Source organism: Rhinoderma darwinii, chromosome 7 (genome assembly GCF_050947455.1).
Source record: "Rhinoderma darwinii isolate aRhiDar2 chromosome 7, aRhiDar2.hap1, whole genome shotgun sequence".
Taxonomy (NCBI): domain Eukaryota; kingdom Metazoa; phylum Chordata; class Amphibia; order Anura; family Rhinodermatidae; genus Rhinoderma; species Rhinoderma darwinii.
In genome coordinates this window covers 25831506-25855485 of record NC_134693.1, presented here as the reverse complement: position 1 = coordinate 25855485, position 23980 = coordinate 25831506, and the positions used below count along the sequence as shown (strand labels likewise).

Below are 23980 nucleotides of genomic sequence, written 5' to 3'. Positions count from 1 at the left end.
GAGACATCACCTGCCTGTATAGTTGTCAGCCAAACTAGTGCAGAAATTATTGTTTGCTTATTTCTATGCAGAAATTGTATGAAGCTTTTTTCCACTAGAAACATTGCTTCTAGGGGAGAATATCTCCATACATACAGTACCCATTGGAGCATTGTAGGGTGTCATACATGTAGTTGGGAGCAGTACAGGACTATGTGACAAGTATATGAGGCCTAAATACAGAATAGTTAGTTGTATTCTCCTAAATTTGTCAAAAGCTCATTTTAAACCTGACAAATCAATTCAACCAAATCATGAACTGTGTAATGTACATTATGTCTTTTAGTATACTGTGCATGTGCCAGCCCCTAGTAATGGGAAAAGAAAGGGAATAATGTGGTTCACCAATTGTATGAACATACGTAAGTTGGGGTCGTGGGTCCATCCAGCCGATGCAATATCTTTTCTGGTGAGGAATAAAACTTTTTCAGAAAAATACTATAGTAATGATCCTTAGTATCCGTGTTGCTTAATCCTAGGAGGCATAAAGACGGAGATAGTGATAATGGCATGGGTAATAACATGGATAGTATGTCAAGTACCTTAGCCAAAAAATCAGACCGGAAAGAGAGAGAACAAATCATACGTATAAAATCGGCCTGAGATGCATAACGTCTGGGACAGGCGGAAAAGGGAAGTCTACCCATTCTATGCAATCTGACAGCAGTCAAATAACATTGATGAAAAATATACAGGTATATAAGCGTATAGTTGGCTGCTGTTAGATTCCATTGCATCTTCCCACTGTTCATCGAAAGAAGGGATGATTATTGATATCTCACCATTTGGTATATACAGGGAGGGTGAGACCGGACACTTTACATTCGCATCTAACAAAAAGGTATACATAGCCGAAATCAGGCCCCTAGGGACTTGTGAGTGCCGCACGCCAATCAACAGATAATTTGAGATAATTAAATTAGTCTAAGTTGCTTGCTCAATGCATGCCAAAGTTGGAAGTAACGTTAAAAAGCAGTACGAGGTAGATCACACTTAGGGCATGTTTACATAGAGCGGATACGCTGCGTAAAAGTAAACTGCGTATCCGTCCTGGAACCCGGGGACAATTCTGGCAAAAAAATCGCACCAAATTGTGGTTTCGTTTTTCGGGCGGAATCTCCACTGCGGAAAACAGTGGGTAAAAAAAAAAAGTTTTAATTGTCCCGTTCTCTGTTGTCATAGCGACATTTTCTTTGTTCTCGTCCAGGCTGGCCGCCTGGGATGACACTGCAGCCCATGTGACCGCTGTAGCCTGTGATAGGCTGCAGCAGTCACATGGGCTGAAATATCATCCACGGACGAGAACAGAAGAACCTGTCGTTATGACAACACACGGGGGGGGGGGGGACGGGACTATTAACCTTTTAACCCATTTTAAACAAAAAAAATGCTTTTCCGCTGAAAAAAATCGCAGCATTTGATATTTGTTGCGGGTTTAACCTTTCCATTGAATTCAACCCGCAACAGAAGAGCAGCGATTCCGAAGTATAGATTGACATGCTTCAGATTAAAAAAAACGCACCGCAGGTGAATTTCTGAACAGTTTTTCAGCCAATTTTTTCTGCAGTGTGTGGATGAGATTTCTTGAAATCTCATCCACTCTGCTGCTACTGTATTACGCTGAGGATTTTCCGCAATGACATCTGTTTTCTACGTGTGAACATGCTTAGAGGAGCTTCAAAGGAAAACAAGATAGAATCTGTGGAAAGATCTCCCAATGTGCGGATCCCAGCCCTGTTCCAAAAATCTGCGTCAGACAAAGAATAGAGGTGAGGTAGCCATGGATTATACCAGAGGGGATTCAACCGTGGGGTCATTGTATTGTAGAATATGCAGGACACGGGGCCAATTTCTCAACAGGTAAACACGGCCGCGTGGTCTTGCAGCACAATTTTGCATAGGCCGCAGTGATAATGAATTAGAGAATGCGGCCAAGCCAGATGCCCAGTGAACTGGGCATGCCATGAATTGTTTATTAGGTGTGATGCTGCAATAAACTACAGACCCGCCCGGATTCAGCAGAGTGAGCTGGTAAACAGGCAGGACGGGCAAATACGGTAATTCTTTACCCCTCATTGTTATATTATGTCATGTCGTTTTTCCTCGCTAAAATCATGGCATCCTCCATTACATTCCATATTATGGTGATATTCATTTCCCGTTGCTTATAGTGATAACATATCTCAGAGCGCTGCACAGAGATTGTGAGGATTTTGAATGATGACAATTTAATTCTCAAACGGGCACATACACACAAGGGTCAATATTAAACGAAGCCAATTGCCCTATTAGAATGTTTGGGGTTTGTTTGGAATGTGGGAGGAAACCCCCCCAATCACAGGAAGAACATACAAACTCCATGCAGATGTTCCTCTGGTCAGATTAAAACCAGGAGGCCCCCAGCTCTGCAAGTCAACAGTGCCAATTGAGCCACCATGCTGCCCAATGCTTCTAGAGAATACAGCGTGGCACAGGGTCAACTAGTCGGCACACACAGCGCCTATAGGTTCATGATAGGGAGTAAAGATTATTATGTAACAAAGGACACATCAAAATGATTGCCAGGGTAGTACTTGACACCTGAGCAGCTTGAGGTGTCGGATTATTGGATTATTTTTTTTTCACTTTATTTTATTCTACGCACGATTATTTGCTTCTTTATTCTGATGCTTTTTCCCAACTCCCCCAAAAAAGGAAAGAATTAGTTCAGTTCATATTGGAGCCATGGCTTCCGCTCCTGACAGAACTATGACTCCTCCATGTTCAAACAGATTCAACGAATACCACTGCCTTATTGACACAATTGTCCATGTGCTGTACGTTGTAACACCAGACAGTACACTGACGCCTACAGGTCAATGGGGCTAATCACACATCCGCTTTTTTTCACCGAGCATGTGTCTGTTGCAAGAAACTCACAGCATGCCCCATTCTGGTCCGATTTTGCAGACCAGACTCGCTCATTTAAGTCTATAAGTGTGTGAAAACATTTTTAATAATTGGACAGAACATAGACAACTTTCTTGTGTAGTGATTTTTTTCAAGGATCAGCTGCTAAAGAAAATGTTAAAAAAAAGCCTGAAACCTGGAAGCGCTTGCAGAGGAGAAAAAACTGTGATACACGGACTCGATACAGACCGTGAAAAAACATCCAGGACGCAAATTGGACACGGTCGTGTAAGGCTTTATATGTTTTTTTCTTACAGCATAAACAGCACTGCAGACTACACTGCGCTATTCTTGTAGTAAAAAAAAAACAAGGGAAACCTAACAGAGCAGAGGCCAGCGCCAGGGATCCTATCATACTGCATTTATAGTCTCCGTTTGACAATAAGCTCCTAACAGCGGCATCCGTCACCCATAGACTATTATGGGATCCTTTAAATGGATACATCATGAATTCTCCATGATGTATCCGTTAAACGGACACCACGATATGTTGAAAAAAATATATATCTTATACCGTGCAGTACCTGTTTGAATACGTTTGATGCATACATCAAACATGCAGGAGAAACTCAATGTGAACAGAGGCTTACAGATTGTACCTCTTCTTTTCCCCCACTCACAGAGCATTGGCACCACTGCTAAAGTGGAAAACTCAACATGTGGCCTGTGCTGTAAGATTTTTAAAATGTAAAAATATTTAACTATGTAACATCAGCTATATTCAGCTACACACCCATGACAGCCTATAGAATAATTTCCCCTTGTATTTCAGGCTCCTGAGAGAATGGCGGTCTTTAGGAGTCACCGGCAAGTCTTCTGTCCATTGTGATTACCATCATACGGTTTTAACCACTTCCCACTGCAGCCACTTTTGATCTTCCGGACAGAGACTTATTTTTCAAATCTGACGTGTCACTTTATGTGGTAATAACTTGGGAATACTTTCAACTATCCAAGCGATTCTTAGATTATTTTCTTGTGACACATTGGACTTTAAGTTAGTGGCAAAACTTTGTAGATACATTCAGTATACAATTGTGAAAAACACCAAAATTAAACGAAAAAAAGTGTAAAAATTAGCATTTTTCTAAATTTTAAATATATCTGCTTGTAAGACAGATAGTAATACCACACAAAATAGTTGCGAATTAACATTTCCCATATGTCTACTTTAGATTGGCATAGTTTTTTGAACATCCTTTTATTTTTCCAGGACGTTACAAGGCTTAGAACTTTAGCAGCAATTTCCCACATTTTCAAGTAAATTTCAAAAGGCTATTTTGTCACGGACCAGTTCAGTTGTGATGTCTTTGAGTGGCCTATACAATGCCAACCCCCATAAGTCACCCCATTTTAAAAACGGCACCCCTCAAAGTATTCAAAACAGCATTTAGAAAGTTTCTTAACCCTTTAGGCGTTTAACAAGAATAAAAGCAAAGTTGTTTTTTTTTGTGGAAATTCATATTAATCAATTTTTTTCTGTAACACAGAAGGTTTTACCAAAGAAATGCAACTCAATATTTTATTGCCAAGATTCTGCAGTTTTTAGAAATATCCCACATGTGGCCCTAGTGCACTAATGTACTGATACACAGACCTCAGAAGCAAAGGAGCACCTAGAGGATGTCGGGGCCTTCTTTTTATTAGAATATATTTTAGGCACCTTGTCAGGTTTGAAGAGGTCTTGTGATGCCAAAACAAAGGAAAAAACCCAAAAAAGACCCCATTTTGGAAACTACACCCCACGAGGAATTCATCTAAGGGTGTAGTGAGCATTTTGACCCCACAGGTGTTTCATAGATTTTATTAGAATTTGGACATGAAAATGAAAAATTTTCATTTTTTTCCAATAAAATGTCGTTTTAGTTAAAAAAAACAAAAAACAATGTCCATAAGGAATAAAAAAAAAAAAAGCCCCCCAACATTTGTAAAGCAACTTCTCTGGAGTACGGAAATACCCCATATGAGGGCATAAACTGCTGTTTGGGCACACGGCAGGGCTCAGAAGAGAAGGAGCACCATTTGGCTTTTGGACCACAGGTTTTGCTGGATTGGTTTCTTGACACCTTGTCGCATTTGCAAAACCTCTAAGGTACCAGTACAATGAAAACTACCCAAAAGTGACTCCATTTACGAAACTACACCCCTTGAGGAATTCATATAGGGGTGTAGTGAGCATTTTGACCCCACAGGTGTTTCATAGATTTTATTAGAATTGGACAGTGAAAATAAAAACAATCCTTTTCTTCAATAAGACATAGATTTAGCTCATAATTTTTCATTTTCTCAACAAATAAAGGCAAAAAAGGACCACAACGTTTGTAAAGCAATTTCTCCAGAGTACGGCAATACCCGATATGTGGTCATAAACTGCTGCCTGGGCACACGGCAGGGTTTAGAAGGGAAGGAGCGCCATTTGGAGTACAGATTTTGCTAGATTGGTTTCTGGTCGCTAATTCACATTTGCAAAGCCCATGTGGGACCAAAACAGTGGAAACCTGCCAGAAGTGACCCCATTTTGGAAACTACACCCTTCAAGGTATTCACCTAGGGGTGTAGTGAGCATGTTAACCCCGCAGGTGTTTTGCAGAAATTAGTGTGCACTAGAGTTGGAGTGAGAATTAGATTTTTTCCATATATATGCCAATATGTGGTGCCCAGCTTGTGCCACCATAACAAGACAGCTCTCTAATTATTATGCTGTGTTTCCCGGTTTTAGAAACACCCTACATGTGGCCCTAATCCTTTGCCTGGACATTTGACAGGGCTCAGGATTGAAAGAGTACCATGTAAAATTGAGGTCTAATTTGTTGATTTACAAAGTATTGGTTCACAAATGCAGAAGTTCTAATGTGAAATAATAAAAAAAAACCTGAAAAGTTACCCCATTTTGGAAACTGCACCCCTCAAGGCAATTACTAAGGGGTGTAGTGAGCATTTTCACCCCACGGGTCTTTTCCATAAATGATTGCGCTGCAGATGGTGCAAAGTAAAGATGTCAAATTTTCCCTAGATATGACATTTCAGTGGAAAATATGTAGTGCCCAGCTTGTGCCACTGGAAACCCACACCCCAAAAATTGTTAAAAGGGTTCTCACGGGTATGGCAGTTTGGGCACACTATAGGGCTCAGTGGGGATTCAGCGCCATTTGGCTTTTTGGAGCGTGGATTTTGCTTGGTAGTAGTTTTTGGAGTATTACTGGTGTTTCCGCTTATAATGTGGGGTATGTGTAAGCCGGGCCGAGTATATAAGGGGCATAGTCAGGTGGTATAATAATGGGGTAAAAAAAAACAGTAAAATAATCCAAAGATGTGTGTTACTCTGTGACACAATCCTTTCTGCACAGGCCGGTGTCGCACTGATATATGGCATCCTTTCTTATGCTCCTTTTGGTCCACACTCCGCACCTTTGGGAATGTTGCTGTGAAGTGTTGTCCTGGTATAATACGGGCACCCTCGCTTCCAGCAGATATGTTTGTGCCCTCCCCTTCCTAGTTTCCTAATTTTAGGGCCTTGATAGATACAGACCTTTTGAAACAGAAGAAATGTTCCCCTCAGGCCTGCACAACTGCATATTCTTTACTTTCTGACTTATTGGAAAGCTTAGCAAATTTATTTTTTTCATAGACATAGTGGTATGAGGACTGTTTTTTTGCAGTATGAGCTGTAGTCCTTATTGGTACCATTTTGGGGTACATGCAACTTTTTGATCACTTTCTATCCTATTTTTTGGAAGGCAAGATGACCAAAAAAATACAGAAATGCTGGCAGTTGTATATGTGTGTATATATATATATATATATATATATATATATATATATATATATAGATACAGCATTCACCATGCCTTATAAATTACATGTTAACTTTATTCTGCGAATCAGTACAATTCCGGCAATACCAAATTTATAGCAATTTTTTGTTTTACAATTTTTTACACAATAAAATTACTTTTGTAAAAAGAATGTTTTTTCTCTGTCGCCAAGTTGTAAGAACCATAACATTTTAATGTCTTCCTCAACGGAGCTGTAGGACTTGTTTTTAGCAAGATGAGCGATAGTTTTTATAGGTACCATTTTTAGATACTTGCGACTTTTTATTTCAATTTTTGTAGGGCAAAGTGACCAAAAAATAGACATTCTGAAAAAAATTTCTGCCATTCACCACGTGGAATAAATAACATATTTTTATACTCCAGTCCGTTACGGTCGCAGCAGTACCAAATATTTATGGTTTATTTTTTTCAATAATAAAAGGACTTAAGAGAAAAAGGGCCATTGTATTTTATTGCTTGAAACTTTTATGTTTTACAACTTTTTTTTATTTTTACACTTTGTTTTAGTCCCACTAGGGGGACTTGAAGGTCCAACTGTGATTTTTTTTTTTTTAATACATTGCACTACCTATGTAGTGCAATGTTTTAGATCTCTCAGTTGTTCACCGAAAGCAAGCTGATTAGGCTTCGCCAACGGGCAGAACCTAATCGGCTTCTGTAATGGCAGAGCAGGAGGCCATTGTTAGGCCTCCTGTTGCCATAGCAGCAGTCGGCAGCCCTACGATCGCACGCAGGGCTGCCAACCTCTAAGATGCAGCGATCGCTGCTTCTAAGGGGTTAATGGCAGGGATCAGAGCTAGCTCTGGTTCCTGCCATTACAGGTGGATGTCAATTGTGACATGCAGCTGACTTCCACCACGGATTACGCCATCTTGCCGTTGGCTACGCAAGCCTTTTAGGCCCCACCTCTGGGCAGGGCCTAGAAGGCTTCCATACTAGGCAGACCGGGAAGCCAGTATTAGGCCCCTGGTTGCCATTGCAGCCACTGACACCCTAGCAAACATACAGCCGACACTGGGGGATGGTGGCACAGACTCAGCTTCTGAGCCGGTGTCCATCATTTGTCGTGCGGTACGCACTTGCTTTCTATGCCTTATCCATACGACAAATGTCAGGAAGGGGTTAAATTCATAGACCACATAGTAGCAGCATGTGTTTATTTCATAAGGCATGGTATAATAAACATGGAAACCAACTCCCATCATATGTATCAAGGAGTAACTGTAAAATGACACATACAAACTTATGCTGGCTCTATTCACACTCCCAGATTACAGGCCTGTGCCCCCAAATATAGGACCAGATACTATCAGGGGAACGCAGGAACACTTTCCCTGCCTTCTCCAGAGAGGAGCAGATCCCATTTTTGGTTCAAAATATATATATCTCCCAAACAGAAGTGTGAATGACATTTTTATAATATAATAGCTATAATAGATACAACTTCTTAGGCCTGTGTGTTACAACTGGAGGCTCTTACAATCGGAAGAGTAACTACAGATCGACTAAAAAGCCATGTTATAGACCACAGGTTTAGGCTCAGTCTCACAGATTAAACCTGCCAAATAAACAAGGAGGTGATGGACATTTTACTATCGGGAAACATATTTTTCAACAAATCAATAGTAACATCTACACTCACTACATTGGGCATTTCAGCAAAAGATAAACCATCTAAGGCTCTGTTCACACAGCAGATTTTTCATGGCAGTTCCCACTGCGGAACGATTTCTGCCGTCAGCAGGACGATTCCTCCCTGCCATTTACTTCAACGGGAGGTTCGGACAGAATGTGCCTGAAGATCAAGAATGTTTCTTTTTCCTGCTGTCTGAAAAAAATAAAAATCCACTAGCAGGAGACAGAAGCGTCCAACTCCCATTGAAATGAATGGGAGGAATTTTGCAGCAGAAGTCGTCGCAAATTTCCAAGTGAAAATACCCAAAATAGATCGTTCCTTACCAGAGGCTATACAGCATGCACTGTAATATAGTCTATCGGCCCTATATTATAGATCCATACGTGGCCTCTAATAGAACAGATTCAGTAGCCACCACTTTAAAATGTGGCTAAAAGTATGTAAACAAGGCATCTTGTAGAAAGCATTGTGAAACTGAAGTTTATAACCAATTCCATTTGTTTAAAATTTGGTGCAGATTAATATCTCTGCATAGCAGCCAGCTTCAATTTTTCTAATGAAAAGCTAAAATAATAATATTGTTCGGCTTCCACTAGGGGGAGCTTACTGCATACAGCTTATTGAAAGCAATGGCAGCTGTATAAATCCATATGCAGGCAGACTTTCAAAAGCAAAGCTACATCACCAGTCATGCAAGGATTGGATGATATTGGATAAACTTTTATTCAAACCTTGGTGGATATATTTTTATTTTTTGGGGGGGGGGGGGGGGGGGGGGGGGAATTACAGAGCCCTTTAGCATACGTTCCCCTTTCTTTAGATTCAGACTGGCATATGAAAACGCCACTAACTACCCCCATTGAATGAATCCATGCAAGCCTGCAGATTAACAAAACTGACTTTGTCCTCTTAGTCGCACTATTGTTATGCACCTGAAGAAAATTGACCCCCTATGGATCAGCACTGACCATGCATACAATAGCAGCGAGCAACAGAGGCTATCGGGGTAAACCAGCGGTGGTGCTGCAGCAAGGGACATTTGGCATTAGAAAAAAAATAAAATCTCTTGCTTTGATACTTTCCCTTGAACATCCACATTTATCATAACAGGAGGTAACAATGTCCCAGATGCAAGCAAGTTCAGGTCGATCACATGCTAGAATTTAAAGTGAAGGTAAATCTTACAGAAAGTCCTGCGACTTTTAAATTGCGTTATTTCCACCTATTACAATTATTCAAGATCTTTGCTTTATGCCAGTGAATGGAAACACTTGTTAATATTAATAGGGTTAACAACCTAGTCCTAGGTAAACTGTTTGTTATAAGAGAAGCACTGTGACACACTAAAGCCGAGTACAGGCCACAAATGTAGACTTTATTCCCATGTGGCCTGCTTCATGATGCCTTTTTTATAGCAAAGTAAAATTTAAGAAAGTGCATTACAAAGATCAATCATTATGGTTTTTAATATAACCAATTACTTAAAGGGGTTGTCAAATGAATAGGCGCAGAGTTGCAATACAACCGCTATACTGTGACTGGAGCCATCTGCTTCCGGCATCGACCACTGCAGTTTCCTAAAAATGTATAGAAACAAAATATAAGAACCAGCTGCTGCAGAATTCCACTGCGGACTGTCCGCAGCAACTCCGCCATGTCTGAACATGGCTAAAATAGGACCTGTCTGCAATCCTGGAGCGCTAGTAAGTACTTGTACTAAAATAAAAATCCCCAGGAGGATTAACAGAGGACCAGCACAGTACAGAGATGTAAGAAAAAATGCTCCAGGATTGTTAATTTATGGGAAATACAAAATATTTACTAAGTCAGACATGTCAGGAGAGGTGCCGGTCAGCAGTGACCAGGTAAAAATTATTTATGAAGCTCCAGGAAAAAAAAAAAAAAGAGGCTACACTACACCCCAGAGATGTAAGCAGAGAAACCACACTCGTGGATCACTTTTTAAAAAAAAAAAAAAAGCTTGTTCACACGGAATTGCTGCAGAAGTTCCGTTAAAACTAGTAATATTCTGCAGCGGAAAAACAGCACCATTTCTTGCATTTTTTTACTGCAGAAAATGGTGCGGATTTTGTGGCTTTTTTTCATTGCTGGGAGATGGTGACATCTCTTCTGAAAAACGCAGCAATTCAGTCCACTTTCCGCAGAAGGAATTGACATGCTGCGGTACGAAAAATACGCAGCACAGGTGAATTTCTGCTCTGAAATTTTACGCAGCGTGTGGATGAGATTTGTTAAATATCATCCACTATGCTGCTACTGTATTCTGCTGCGTATTTTCCGACCGCAATTCTGTTACGCGTGGACAAGCCATAAGTGTCACCAGCTAGTACATAAGGTTAAATTGACGTTTCTGGGAAAGCTGGGTGACAACCAATAAGGCCACAATTACAGCTTCCAAATGGGTCCTTGCCCTGCTTTATATTTTAAATAGGAAATCTTCTATGAAATAGTTAACAGTTAATAACCAGCAAAAGCTTTAGACTTGTAAAATTTAGTTTCAAAGTAGAACCATGCTCTAAATTAACTGGAGTTGTCCACACTCCCCAACTCTCTGCCCCCTCCTTGCCCAGAATCAGCTGCACTCTTGCCCAGAAGATGTATCTGTTATTGCACCTCATCCAAGTGAATAGGGTTTAGCTGTAATACCAGAAACAGCCTATGGCCAAAAGTGGCGCAGTAGTACTTCCTAACCCTGGACAACTGCTTGAAGACATTTTACCAGTCCTAAAGTTGCACTTGCTGTATGACTTAGGGAAAATAAAAAAAACATTGAAACAAGTGTTTTATTTCTACTGAAGGGAGACGGGAGGACAAGAAACAACGTGTTACTGGAGCATTCTGCTCACTCAATGGCACTGCAGTGCAAACACAAAACGTTGCGTTTATTTCAATTTCTTTCAGTCTCTCCAAAAGGGGGGCAAGTCCTGGGAGGAAAGTGCAAAACGCAAAATAAACAGCAAGAAAAATGCTGCAGTAGCATTGTTAAAATACAAAATATTTATATTATGCAACTATTAACACGTGATGTTTCATGGTAAAACTTTGGAACCACACAGCCGATTTTCATTTAATTTGTTTTCTTAAAATCAAGTCCATGTTATCTTCCAAAAGTTTGCAACAAATATTTCAATTTGCTTCATTTTTCGATGCTTCATCAAAATTCTCTACAAGTTCTGCAAAAGAAAAAAAAAAAGAAAAAAAAATTTAAAATATGTCGTATGAAGTCTGACCATATCAATGGATTCTTAGTTTTTTTTTTTTTACCTGTCAAATCCTTTGGTTCCCCCAGAAATACAGGGTGCTAGGTGTCGGAGAGCTGCTTATCCACACATCAAATTGAAATATTCAGTTCATGGGAGGCGTTTGGAGATCGGATATGTTCACACTTGGCGTATATGCTGTGGATTTTCCATCCAGATTTTCGGTCGTAAAAATCCGCAGCATATTACAGAAGCAGCAAAGTGGATGATATTTTAACAAATCTCAGTCCCTGATCTTCCGGCTGCTCTGTGAAGCCAGGACACGTTGCTATAACACTCCAGAGGGGTAAATATAGTTTTTTTCCAGCGGCCCTTTTCGGCAGCGGAATGGGCACAAATATTTGGTACTTAAGTGTTATAGAGGGGAGGAGATGGGCGCCTCTACAGTTTAATTGAGGTGTACTTTTGGTTCTTTGAAACTCATTGATGTTATACTTCAGTTGAGTGCTAAAAAAAAAAAAAAGTGCCAGATCAGACTTAGGGCTTATTCAGACGAACGGGATATACGTCCGTGCAACGCGCAGGATTTTCACGCGCGTCGCACGGACCTATATTAGTCTATGGGGCAGTGTAGACAGTTACGGGATTTTTCCGAAACGTGGATCCGCTGCGAAAAAGTCACGACATGTCCGTTCTTTGGGCGTATTTCGTGCATCACGCACCCATTGAAGTCAATGGGTGCATGAAAATCACGCACACCACACGGAAGCACTTCCGTGGGACGAGCGTGATTCGCGCAACAGCAGTCAAACTATGAATGTAAACAGAAAAGCACCACGTGCTTTTCTGTTTCCAATCATCCAAACAGTGTCATAATGATGGCGGCTGTGCAAAAATCACGCAGCCGCGCATCATACGGGCTGACACACCGAGCTGTTAAGTGCCTTTTGCGCGCGCAAAACGCCATGTTTTTTGCGTGCGCAAAACGCACACGCTCATGTGAATCCGGCCTTACTGGATCAGATGGCGATTAAAGGAATTTTCACGCCGTCAATTATCAAAGATTGTAACGTACCTGAACTGTAATGGAGTGGTAAACTAATAAAGGTGTTACATGAACGCCTGTTTTTCTTTGGTCAAATCATTCAAGAATTATACCCGCTTAATTGACACGAAGCTTCAGACAAGTAAAAATGTTACTTACCAGGGACATCATCATCCTCCTCTTCTATGTCCTCTTGTTTAGGGGCCTTACTGTCCAATACTATAAAACAATTAGAGGAGAGAGACAAATCAGCCACAATCAATTTGCAAAGGGTTTTATTGAAATCTTAGGAGGAAGTGAAAACAGGCACAACTGGAAACCCGAGTAGAGGTCGCCCAAGAACAGCGATGATTAATTCATAGACACGGAACGAGGTTTGCAGCAGTTGCCTGAGATCTGATTAGGTTCTCTGCATTTGTAACCACACAAGGAGATATTCAAGTGTCAGTGTAACCATTGGCGCAGCATGGAGGTCTCCTGTAGCTGTTAGTTATTTTTAAGCCACACAGACACCAAAATTTTGGCCAGAATTAGAACTAATGGTGTATTTACACGAGCAGTTTTGCGGGTTTTTTTTTTGCTGCAATTATTTAAAAAAACAAAAAAAAACGTAAACTGGGATGCTGTTCTAACCCCACTGTGTGAATGGACCCTCAGCGAACATATCAAATCAAAGGTGTTTAAAGAGGTTAAATTTCACAACAGCAGCACCGCATTGCAGCTGCTCAGTCACGATTTACAGGGTAAAAACTAAAAAGGGGAAGGGGTAAGGCCACAAGTAGCTTGACCAAGGTGTGACTACAGGCAAAACGCATAGATTTGCAGGAAAACCTAGGCTACTTTTACTGGTTCCTGGTGCCGTTTTACGGAAGCAGCCAGCTGTGCGATTGTTTTTTTATTTAAAGGAACAGTGTCATCACAAATTATTTTTTTATATGTTAAAGATGTTAGTGCTTTATTAAAAACGTTTATATTTATTTGTGTGTTTGTGTTTTACTTTCTTATTTTTACACTTTTTCTTCCCTATGGGGGCTGCCATTTTTTGTTCCATTTCTGTATGTGTCGATTAACGACACATACAGACATGGAATACGGCAGCCACAGTCCCATAGGGACTGCAAACGGCTCCCGTCCCATTCACTTGTGTGTACGGCGTCTGTGTGGGAACTGGGCATGCGCCGCTCCCACACAGTCCAATTTGAAATTGGCGCCGTCCGGCGCCATTTTCCTGTGGACCGGAAGTCGCGGCCGGACAGTAATATTACTACTTCCGGTCGCGGCTTCCGGACTTGTGCACTTGGACCAGCGGCAGCAGACGGGCCGGAGGGAGCCGCGGCGGCAGGAGCAGGTAAGAGATTTCAATGTATGTTCGTGTTTGTGTGTGTTTACTACTGTATGTAAACCTACTACACTGTGCGTTAGCTCAAAAAATGGCGACACAGTGTAGGAGGTTACACCGTTAAAACCCCTCGTTTATCCCGGCACTAGCCAGGATAAAGGAGGGGGGGGGGATGCTGAGAGCTCACTAGAGCGAGGGCTTTTCACCCAATTTTGCAATGCTGCAATTTTGGGAATAGCTCCATCTAGTGACCAGAAATGGGAAATATTATAAATTAGAATTAATTTATAATATTTCCTGACTCGTTTAATCACCCACACACTAAATGTTTAATTAAAAAAAAACAAAACATGTTTTTCTGGCAACACATTCCCTTTAAAGCTACAGCAGGTTCCCCCCCCCCCTATTGTAATCTAAACCACGGCACTAAAATTCAGCTGATGCAGCAGTCGCAACTCATATGCAGAGCCATAGCTTCTGTCAGTTCACCAGCAGGCTGTAATTGCCGTAATGAGATCTCAGGCCAACTGCAGGAAATTTGAAGTTCTCCCAGCGGCTTTACTCTCGTTTGTAATATAATATTGGGGAATTGCTATATGCAACTACCAAATATATTTTATGCCTGCAGATAATGCATATCTTACAGAAGGCAATCACAAGTTTACAATTCTTATACATTTCAGTTTACATCTATCGCTGTACTCTTACCCTGGCGGGGGAACTGTTCGGCTAGCTTGCGAAGACTTGTGAGGCTGTCGGCTCCCAGTTGACTTAGGATACCTGGGAGCATTTCTGTGATCTGCTTGACTTCTGCATGACCAGTGATTGCAAATGTGTTGGCAGAGAGGGACGCTTGAACCTTGGGGTTGTTGAAGTGGATAACTGTGCCGTCGTCTTTAATCATATTAACCTGCAGCATAAACAAAAAAAAAACAAAAACTCAAATCACGTCAAAAGGACCTTTAGGATCTACAAAAATATGCTCCTAAACGTGCCCGTCGTATAATATAACTCAGATCAAGACATGAAGTGCACATCTCAAACGTGTAATAGACTTAAATATTCTAGATCAATGGAACACAAACGCTTGATAATCCACCAGTGCAAGCATTTCAACGCCACTAGGCTTCATAACCAGCGATGTCTGACGGCATAATGTTAAATCTCTCCCTCTCATACTGGAGGCCGACACTATACAGACTGCTGCCCTTCTATGTCATATAGTGTGTGCAATGTCTACAGTATATACGGATTGCTACACAGATCCTATATAAACTGTAGTACAGCAGTTGTATATGGACCGCATACACAGCTGCCATGTTACTATATATGCTCATGACAGAAGTGTGTATATACTATATATAGACCTGTGGCTTGGTAGACACATGAGTTAGATATCTGTGTATTGTGCCCTGTACAGTGTATAATATTAGGGCATTACGCTATTAGACAGCAGCTGCCAACATCTCGACCAAATATTCTGATTAGGAGGATTATATCCGGTAGTAGAAAGTGAAGGCTTTATACTTCTTTACATCTTAATAGGGCCTCAAACGCTCCAATGATTACAACTTACCTCCTCAATACCAGCAATGTTATTTACGGCCAGTTTCTTGAGTGAGCTCTGAAGTTTTTTGTCATCTGCTGTTGCTGTTCTGTGTACAACCTTCTTCTTTCTGCGGGCTGTTCCCTAAAGGAAGGCAAAAGACCACTGTAAAATCCTGAGAACTAGAAGAGTAACCCATCATCTAAGGATGCAAAGCCATGTTTCTCCGCTCTATAGAATTTTGTCCCACTGATGCCCATCTCCCTGGGACTCCAGCACAGCAATTGGTTTAAGAGGTTCCCTTGGATGTAAACATTATAAGGATAAGCCATCAATGTTCGATCGGTGGGGTGTCCAACCTCAAGGACAACTGCCGATCGGCACAGGTGACTGCATTGAGCTGCAGTACCAGGAAGTCTCAGGGAACCTTTTTAGAGAAGCTCCACTACTTGATACATTAAGGAATTGCACACTCAGCACGATTACCTACAATATAAAATCAACATTTATATTTTTAGAAGCAGTATGCCGATAATGAAGTATTTCTTGCATTTTATAGACAACTCTGTCCGACCACTAGAATTAAATTGGTCAATTATTATAAATTGTTGGAGCAGAACGGTCTTCAGACTCATTCTTGAAATTCAACGTTAGGTCCTAAAGAAAACTATAGTAAAACACTAGTTATTCATTAGCGGTTCTTTTGATATTTGTGCTGTTTGCAACACCAATTCCTGCAATAGTGACGACGATCAGTGAAGTCATCCACTAAAGTGGCAGCAGTGCAGAGAAATAATTCCACATCACCATCGCTCGTGAAGACAACTCCTGTCCGGATGCTCTAATAGGTCCATGTCCAAACTCAAGCAGTCCATGTATTAAATGTATGGCCATCCATCTGAATGGTCAACATGTTCTACATGTCAATTACAGCAGCTGCTGGAGCTCCAAACGGAAAAGGGTTGCCGGCCATGAAATAGTCCCCTAACTTGGACAGGGGAGCATTAAGCCAGCCATAGACAATATCAGCTGTGGATTAGTGGGTGTCGGTCAAACTCACCAATTTCAATGTAAACGCCCAACAATTATGTATGGTCAGCGGCACCCAACGACAAGGCAAAGAAGAATCGGACACGTTGAATTTCAACATGGCCAATCCTTTCTTCCCCAAAAGATAGTTCCCCTCTCTTCCTATTTAAATAAACATTTTATGCTGTTTATGGGGAGAAGGGGTCACGAGAGATCGCTGGCAACTATCGAATGCAGATGCCCAGCTTTAGTATTTTTTTCTACTATGCAGTTTGGAAGAGGGCACACTGGCAGGATTTACTGGAACAGATTCACCACACCCATAAGCTGATGTATTAATACTAACCTTACCACCTATCCGGACCTGAGCCTGAAGTTTCGCTAGCTTTTCTTGATTCATAGTGAACCTGAAATAAGAAAAAAAAAACAAAAAACATAAGATTGGTCATGTACTAAACAAGCACCTACACAATGTTCTAGGTCTATAAAAAATAACAGTATTGGGGTGGCGCAATTCATGAATCTTTGCAGGCAACTAAAGGCTAATTGCCATCTTAGATTTGATTGTGAGACTATAAAAGCTAGGATTTTGGGCCAAACGCACAATATTCTATCAAACTCGAGAAATCACCATATCGGGTGTGTACAGCTCACAAACCCCATAACCGTGACCAGCCAACAGTGATTTACACTAGTGATGGAGAGTGACAGCTGCTCACATTTCTTACCTCTATTTGTGTCCATGTGTATAAGTAGATTGACGTCTCACAGTACAATCCACCAACCGCACACTTTATTACCGCAATATCCCACTGACTGATCAATGCAATCGCAAATTAGCAAATACTCCTACTCTTCGTTTAATTCATTAGATTTCGTATAGAGATGGTAAATAAAGTGTTCAGTCTCTTTAATGTTTTATTTTTATTGGTAAAACTTTCCCGGGGGCAGCCGTATTGGGGATACACTTCCTTCCGGTGTAGTCTGTTCAGCAGGGTGTTTGCGCTTTATGGCAGCTGAAAAGACTGCGAATCAACTGAGAGTAATCTCATGGAAGCACAGACCCTCCCCCAGAAATTATGAAGCACAGACCCTTCCCCAGAGACTAGTGGAGATGTGTACAGGAGCCTTCTCTGCGTGTATAGTATTGCTATCCTACCGTATCTAGGCTTTCAGTAAAACAAGTCATCGTTAACGCACCCAGCCTCTGATGAGAGGATTTATTCTGCGCCTGTATTTACAGCAATACTGACAAGTGAGCTACAGAGAACAGGAAATATCAGCTTATTGTGACTGCTCTAGTGGCCAGTGTGAAAACTGCAATATGTCAAGATTTTTTTTACGTGGATAGTCAAATATAAAACACTTTTTTTAAAAAAAATATATGTGCATAATAAAAGCCTAATTTAAATAAGTCATCTTCTGACAATACAATTCCTTTTTCGTTGGTTATTCACATTATATCAAAGTTGCACAACCCACACTGAGCTGTGCTGTTTCTGTAACTCCCATATAAGAGAGTGGGAGTTATTGATACAGTAGCTCGGCGTGCTCTGCTGTTTCCGAAAAAACCAGTCCTGCTGTGCACGGATGCGCCACCTGGACGCAGCAGCAGTCGCCTCAGTTCGAGAGATCGATGCGGGTCCCACCTCTGCGATCCACACCAGACACAAATATGGCATATTCACAGTTTATGCAAAAAACATCTGTTATGACGCAAGCCCTTTAACGTAGCAACTTAAAGGAGCCGTCCAAAATTAGAACAACATCACTAAGGGCGGATTTACACGAACGTGAGCGTTTTGCGAGCGTGGCAGCAGCGTGACAGCTCCATGTGTCATGTTCATATGGATGTGCAGCTGCGTGCTTTTCACGCAGCCGCCATCATTATGACATCATTATGACACGTTTGGATGTTTGTAAACAGCAACTTGGATGTGTAGTAAGATTACAATTAGGCCTTGTTCACACTGAGTATTTTGACGAGCTTTTTGGAGCGGAAACCGCTCCGCAAAACGCGTCAAAAACCGTCCGAAAATGCCTCCCATTGATTTCAATGGGAGGCGGGGGGCGGTTTTCTCCCACGAGCGGTAAAACCGCCTCGCGGGAGAAAGAAGGGACATGCCTTATCTTCGCGCGCTTACACCTCTGACCTCCCATTGACATCAATGGGAGGCACAGAAAGCGTAATTCGCTGAGTTTTTTGCCCGTAGCACTCAATGGGCGCGAGCGAAAAACACGGCGAAAATCACGGCAAACGACGTGTAGGAAGGACAAAATCTGCCTCAAAAACCCAAACAGAATTTTGAGGCAGAATTTTCCTCCTGCAAAAAACTCCATGTGAACGAGGCCTTATGAGGCAATTACAAAGTATTACTAGCGGAGATGGATCAATTCCAGAAACCAATGTGTCTGGAAAAGAGGTGGGAAAGAACCAGAGAATTGATTACATCCAAAACCAACATTTACAACAAACTTTAGGTAATACATTTTGCAAGATTTGCCATAGGCAAAGCCACATTGTGTGAATATAAAATAGCCTAAAGAATAAAGTCAGTCAACCTCTGTAGTAAATAAAAGAAAATGGGAGAGGGGGAAAAAAAAAAAAAAATAAAAAAAAAAAAAAAAAAAAAAAAAAAATCTACTGGGGCTTTTTCTGGAGGGCAGACAAAAATGGAAGCGTCACATCAGCATTTTTTAATGGTCAGGGTCATGCAGTGGTCACCACTATCACTAGAAGAGGGGGAAGGGATCAAGTCATGAAATCTTCACCACCTTCCAGGTCACAAGTAATAAAAGGCACGCGTCCCGGGAATGGCAGTACAGACTAGGGATGTCACGATACCGATACTTTGTGTAGTATTGCGATTTTGATGCCAAAACAATACTTTGCCAACGGTAATAAAAAAAAAAAAAAAAAAAAAGTTCTTCCATTTTCTGATATGAGGCGCAAGGCGTTATTGAATTTTGAATGTGCCTCACATTAATAGTAATTAACCCCATTGTGTTTCTCAGTCATAATGGGTTAATGTGTGAGGTACACGATGGGGTTAATTACTATTAATGTGAGGCACATGGAGGTTAAATTCATCACACCTCGTGCCCCACAATAAGTGAAAGAAAGCAGTTTATTTTTTTACAGCGCACACATCATAAATAATGCAAAAAAATTGTTGTGAAGGTTATTACGGCCGCGCCAATACCGAGTGTATATTTTATGTATTGTGACTTATTTTAATGTTTATTGTAAAAATAGTGTGTATTTTTTAAATTTAATATTATTTTGTTTTTAAACTTTAATGTCCTGGCATATATCTATATGCTGATAGTAACGTACTGGTATATATCTATATGCTGATAGTAACGTACTGGTATATATCTATATGCTGATAGTAACGTACTGGCATATATCTATATGCCAGTACATTAGCCTGTGTACGGATAGTACACAGGCAGTTGTTAGGACATACCTCAGTATGCCCTAACAGGAAAAATGGTTAGACAGTCCTGGGGTCCTTCAACGGACACTGGGCTGTCTGCCCATATATGGTATGTCCCTCAATCGCGTCAGAGGAATTCCCCCCTTCTTATTTTCCCCTGAATGCTGCAGTCAGCTGTGATCGCAGAATTCACGGGAATAGCGGCAGAGATAAGGTTTCTCTGATCTCCGCCGTTATAGAGCGGGGCTGCGGCTGTGTAATACAGCAATTGCCCCGCTCCTGACAGTAAATGTGTGTGCGAGGTGATGTGGCCGGCTCTGCACTAATGAGCGGCGGTGCAAGCACTGAAGACAGAACATGGGGGTGTTTCGCAGTCCGGCCATGTTCTGTCTTCAGTGCCGGAAATCATTAGTGCAGCGCTGGCCGCATCGCATCATCCTGTTGGCGCGCACTTGTCGTCAGGACTCAGGAGCGGGGCAATGGCTGTATTACAGACCACAGCCTCGCTCTCATACATTCATGTGTTGTAATGCTAAGCTGTGTGGCCGCACAGCTTAGTATCGAAATACATGAAATAACTGTATCGAACCGTTTGGGGATGCACAGTATCGACGTTTAGGATGCATCCCTAGTACAGACTGCAAATAGCACATTATGAAGTCCACTCCAGTTTGCTTCACCTGCACCAAGAAACCATCCCCAAAAAAAGTGCAACAATTTTTTGCCTTTTGTTGTCACTTGCCACATTTATAAAGTGATTTAGGCCACATTTATTATAGTAAACTTAGGCTTCGTTCACATCTGTGTCAGGGTTCCGTTCACGGGTTCCGTCAGGCCATTCAGTCAGGGGAACCCAAGAACGAAAACCATAGATTTGCATTACCATTGATTTCAATAGTAACGCTTCCATTGCTAATGGTTCCTGTTTGTCTGCATTCCGCAAGGTTTAAAGTTGTTTCCAGCAGAAAACAAAAAAAAAAAAAACAGAACCTTGCTGAACGGCGTAACGGAAACCATTTGTATCGGAAGCGTTACCATTGAAATCAATGGTAATGCATATGGAAGTCTACGGTTTCCATTCTTGGGTTCCCCTGGCGGAAAGGCCTGACTGAACCCATGAACGGAACCCTAAGGGTATGTTCACACGCGCTAATTACGGACGTAATTCGGGCGTTTTTGCCCCGAATTACGTCCGAAAATAGCGCCGACAAACATCTGCCCATTGAAAGCAATGGGCAGACGTTTGTCTGTTCACACGAGGCGTAATTTACGCACCGCTGTCAAATGACGCCCGCGTCAAAGAAGTCACCTGTCACTTCTTTGGCCGTAATTGGAGCCGTTATTCATTGACTCCAATGAATAGCAGCGCCAATTACGTCCGTAATGGACGTGGCGTTCAAGCGCCTGCACATGCCGTTACGGCTGAAATTACGGGGATGTTTTCAGGCTGAAACATCCCCGTAATTTCAGCCGTTATGGACGCCCTCGTGTGAACATACCCTAACGCAGATGTGAACGAAGTCTAAGTGGAAAAAGTGCAAATCTACAATTTTGGCCGTTGCAAAGAATGCCAATCAAGGAGACCGCTCGGTGATCGGCGCTCGTTTGCTCCTTTCACAAAGAGCAATGCATGGGGACGAGCGCTCGTTATTCTGATCGCTCGTCCCCATACCCTTTCTATACTGCCGGAACGATAGTTTGAGCATTTAAAACTATCCGATCAGCTGATCGTTGCCCTGTTTACACAGGGCAATGAGTGGGAAGGAGCATTCTGGGAAAACTCATTTGCTCGATGCAAAAGGGCCTTTAGTTCACAGAATTTTTTTTGCAGGAGTAAAATTTTGCCCCAAACTTCCGTTTGGAATTTTGAGGCAGATTTTCATCTGCCTGCACGCCGTTTTCCGCTCACGACCATTGAGTGCCACGGGCTAAAACGCCACGAAATACACTTTCTTTGCCTCCCATTGATGTCAATGGAAAATCAGAGGCGTAAACGCCCGAAGATGGGGCATGACGCTTCTTTTTACTGCCATTTTAACGGAATAGCGCAGTCGACTACGGTATTGATTCAGTCAAAACGACGGAACCCTTGCACAACTGAGACAAACAGAAACCACTGGCACCGGAGCAGTCACCATTGAAAGCAATTGTGATGGAAACAGAAACCTATGGTTTCCGTTTGTGTCTGTCAGGGCTGTGTTACGACTGAAAGTTCAGTCGGAACGGAGCCCTAGCGCAGTTGTGAACGAAGCCTTACAGGTGACTATTTTAGCCCCAACTAGACAGAGGTCCCTTTAACATAACATGGGGACACGTACCAAGGTCATCGGTGGCTATACATAAATTTAAATATTATAAATGACGGCTGCGCATATACAGAGCACTGGACAAACCCAAGAGTTAAATGATATAAGAGCATACCAACACCCAAAAACAGCTGCAGAGGACAGTCAGAATAAACAGATGCCAGCTTCAGTTGCAGTTGACAGCCACTTTGGTACAATCAGACGCTGTCACGTGACATCCCCCACCAAACCTAGCTGCATAGATAGGAAACAGGAGACACCCAGCCATGCATGACTCCACAGGACCACAGACAGACATTTAAAGGGGTCTTGCAGGATTAGATAACAATGCCCGATTTCTTTCAAAAACAGCGCCATGTCAGTCCACAGGCTGTGTGCGATATTGCAGCTCAGCTTCTTTCACTTCAATGGAGCGGAACTGAAATACCAGACAACGGATGGACAAGTATGGCAGAGTTTTAGAAAGAAGGCAGTCAGGTTTTCCTATCCCGTACAACCACTAAGGCTTATCGCACGGAAGTTACAAATGTCATTCATCAGTATACTCCTTTAAAGGGGTTGGACAGGGTTAGGACACAGTCTGCTTTCTTTCAAACACTGCCACACCTGTCGACAGGCTGCATGTGGCACTGCATCTCAGCCTCGCTCACTTCAATGAAGCGGAGCTGCAATATCAAACACGACCCATGGACAAGAGTGGCGCTGTTTCTAGAAGCAGCCCCTTTAAAGCCACTGGGAGGAACCACCAACTCCTCTATCAGCCTTCACAGCTGAGCAACTCACATCCTACTCCAGGGATAGGACATTTTATAGACATTATGGTGGAAAAACCCATTAACTCAATCTACACATTGAATCCGGTATTAGTAGGACCCATGTTGTAGAATAACCATATAGTCTAGATCTAGTGCCCTGCAATACCAAGCATAGCCTAAATCACATGGTGCGACTTTCATGCGATGTCGGATGGTCTCTCTCGGCATTGCAGGTTAAAATGTCGCAGGCACGTTCTGCATTCTGATGAAATCCAAACATTGCATAACCTCTCCGGACTGACACACTGTCTGCTATAGAGTACATGCAAAATAAGGAGGCCCCAGTATACCCAGGGCCACCCGAGACCCGTCATGTCTGCGCCTACACACTACAAAACCTTGGAAGAAATGTAGACTGGAGAATCACCCACCTCAAGTACAATCTACCCCAGCACAGGGCCCTCCCCGGCCTCTCCTCCCTGCCGCTTCCCCTTAATATATACACTAAGAGATGCGACATTTTCCACACACAGAACACACCGGCCATTCGTGACACAACCACCCGGGTGACAGCGAGCGCTATAACCGGGAACCGGAGACTCACTCACCTTTACCGTACAACTCCGCTTCAACACGAGGTAATCAAGATGGCGATAAAGGATGATGGGCGGAACGTAACGTCGGTTCGTACGCTGAGGGCGGAGCTACAGTACAACGCGTTGACTTCATTCCGCGACGCTCCTGTACCAGAGCTGTTCTGTTTCTATGGCAACCACATAAACCTATGATACTGAGCATAATTTCTGCATCTTGTGTCGTAAAGCATGTCTCCTCAAATA

The 23980-nt window shown here is 42.1% G+C and overlaps 1 protein-coding gene across 1 annotated transcript; it reads right to left on the bottom strand.

The window, feature by feature from the left end:
* Positions 1-11246: 11246 nt before the first annotated feature.
* BTF3L4 (basic transcription factor 3 like 4) lies at positions 11247-23854 on the bottom strand. Its single transcript, XM_075832996.1, has 6 exons — positions 23750-23854; positions 16987-17047; positions 15642-15755; positions 14774-14975; positions 12886-12945; positions 11247-11654 (listed from the first exon to the last, which is right to left on the bottom strand). Exons 2-6 carry the CDS (start codon positions 17038-17040, stop codon positions 11608-11610), a joined length of 477 nt encoding a protein of 158 aa, XP_075689111.1. The 5' UTR covers positions 17041-17047; positions 23750-23854; the 3' UTR covers positions 11247-11607.
* Positions 23855-23980: the final 126 nt, after the last annotated feature.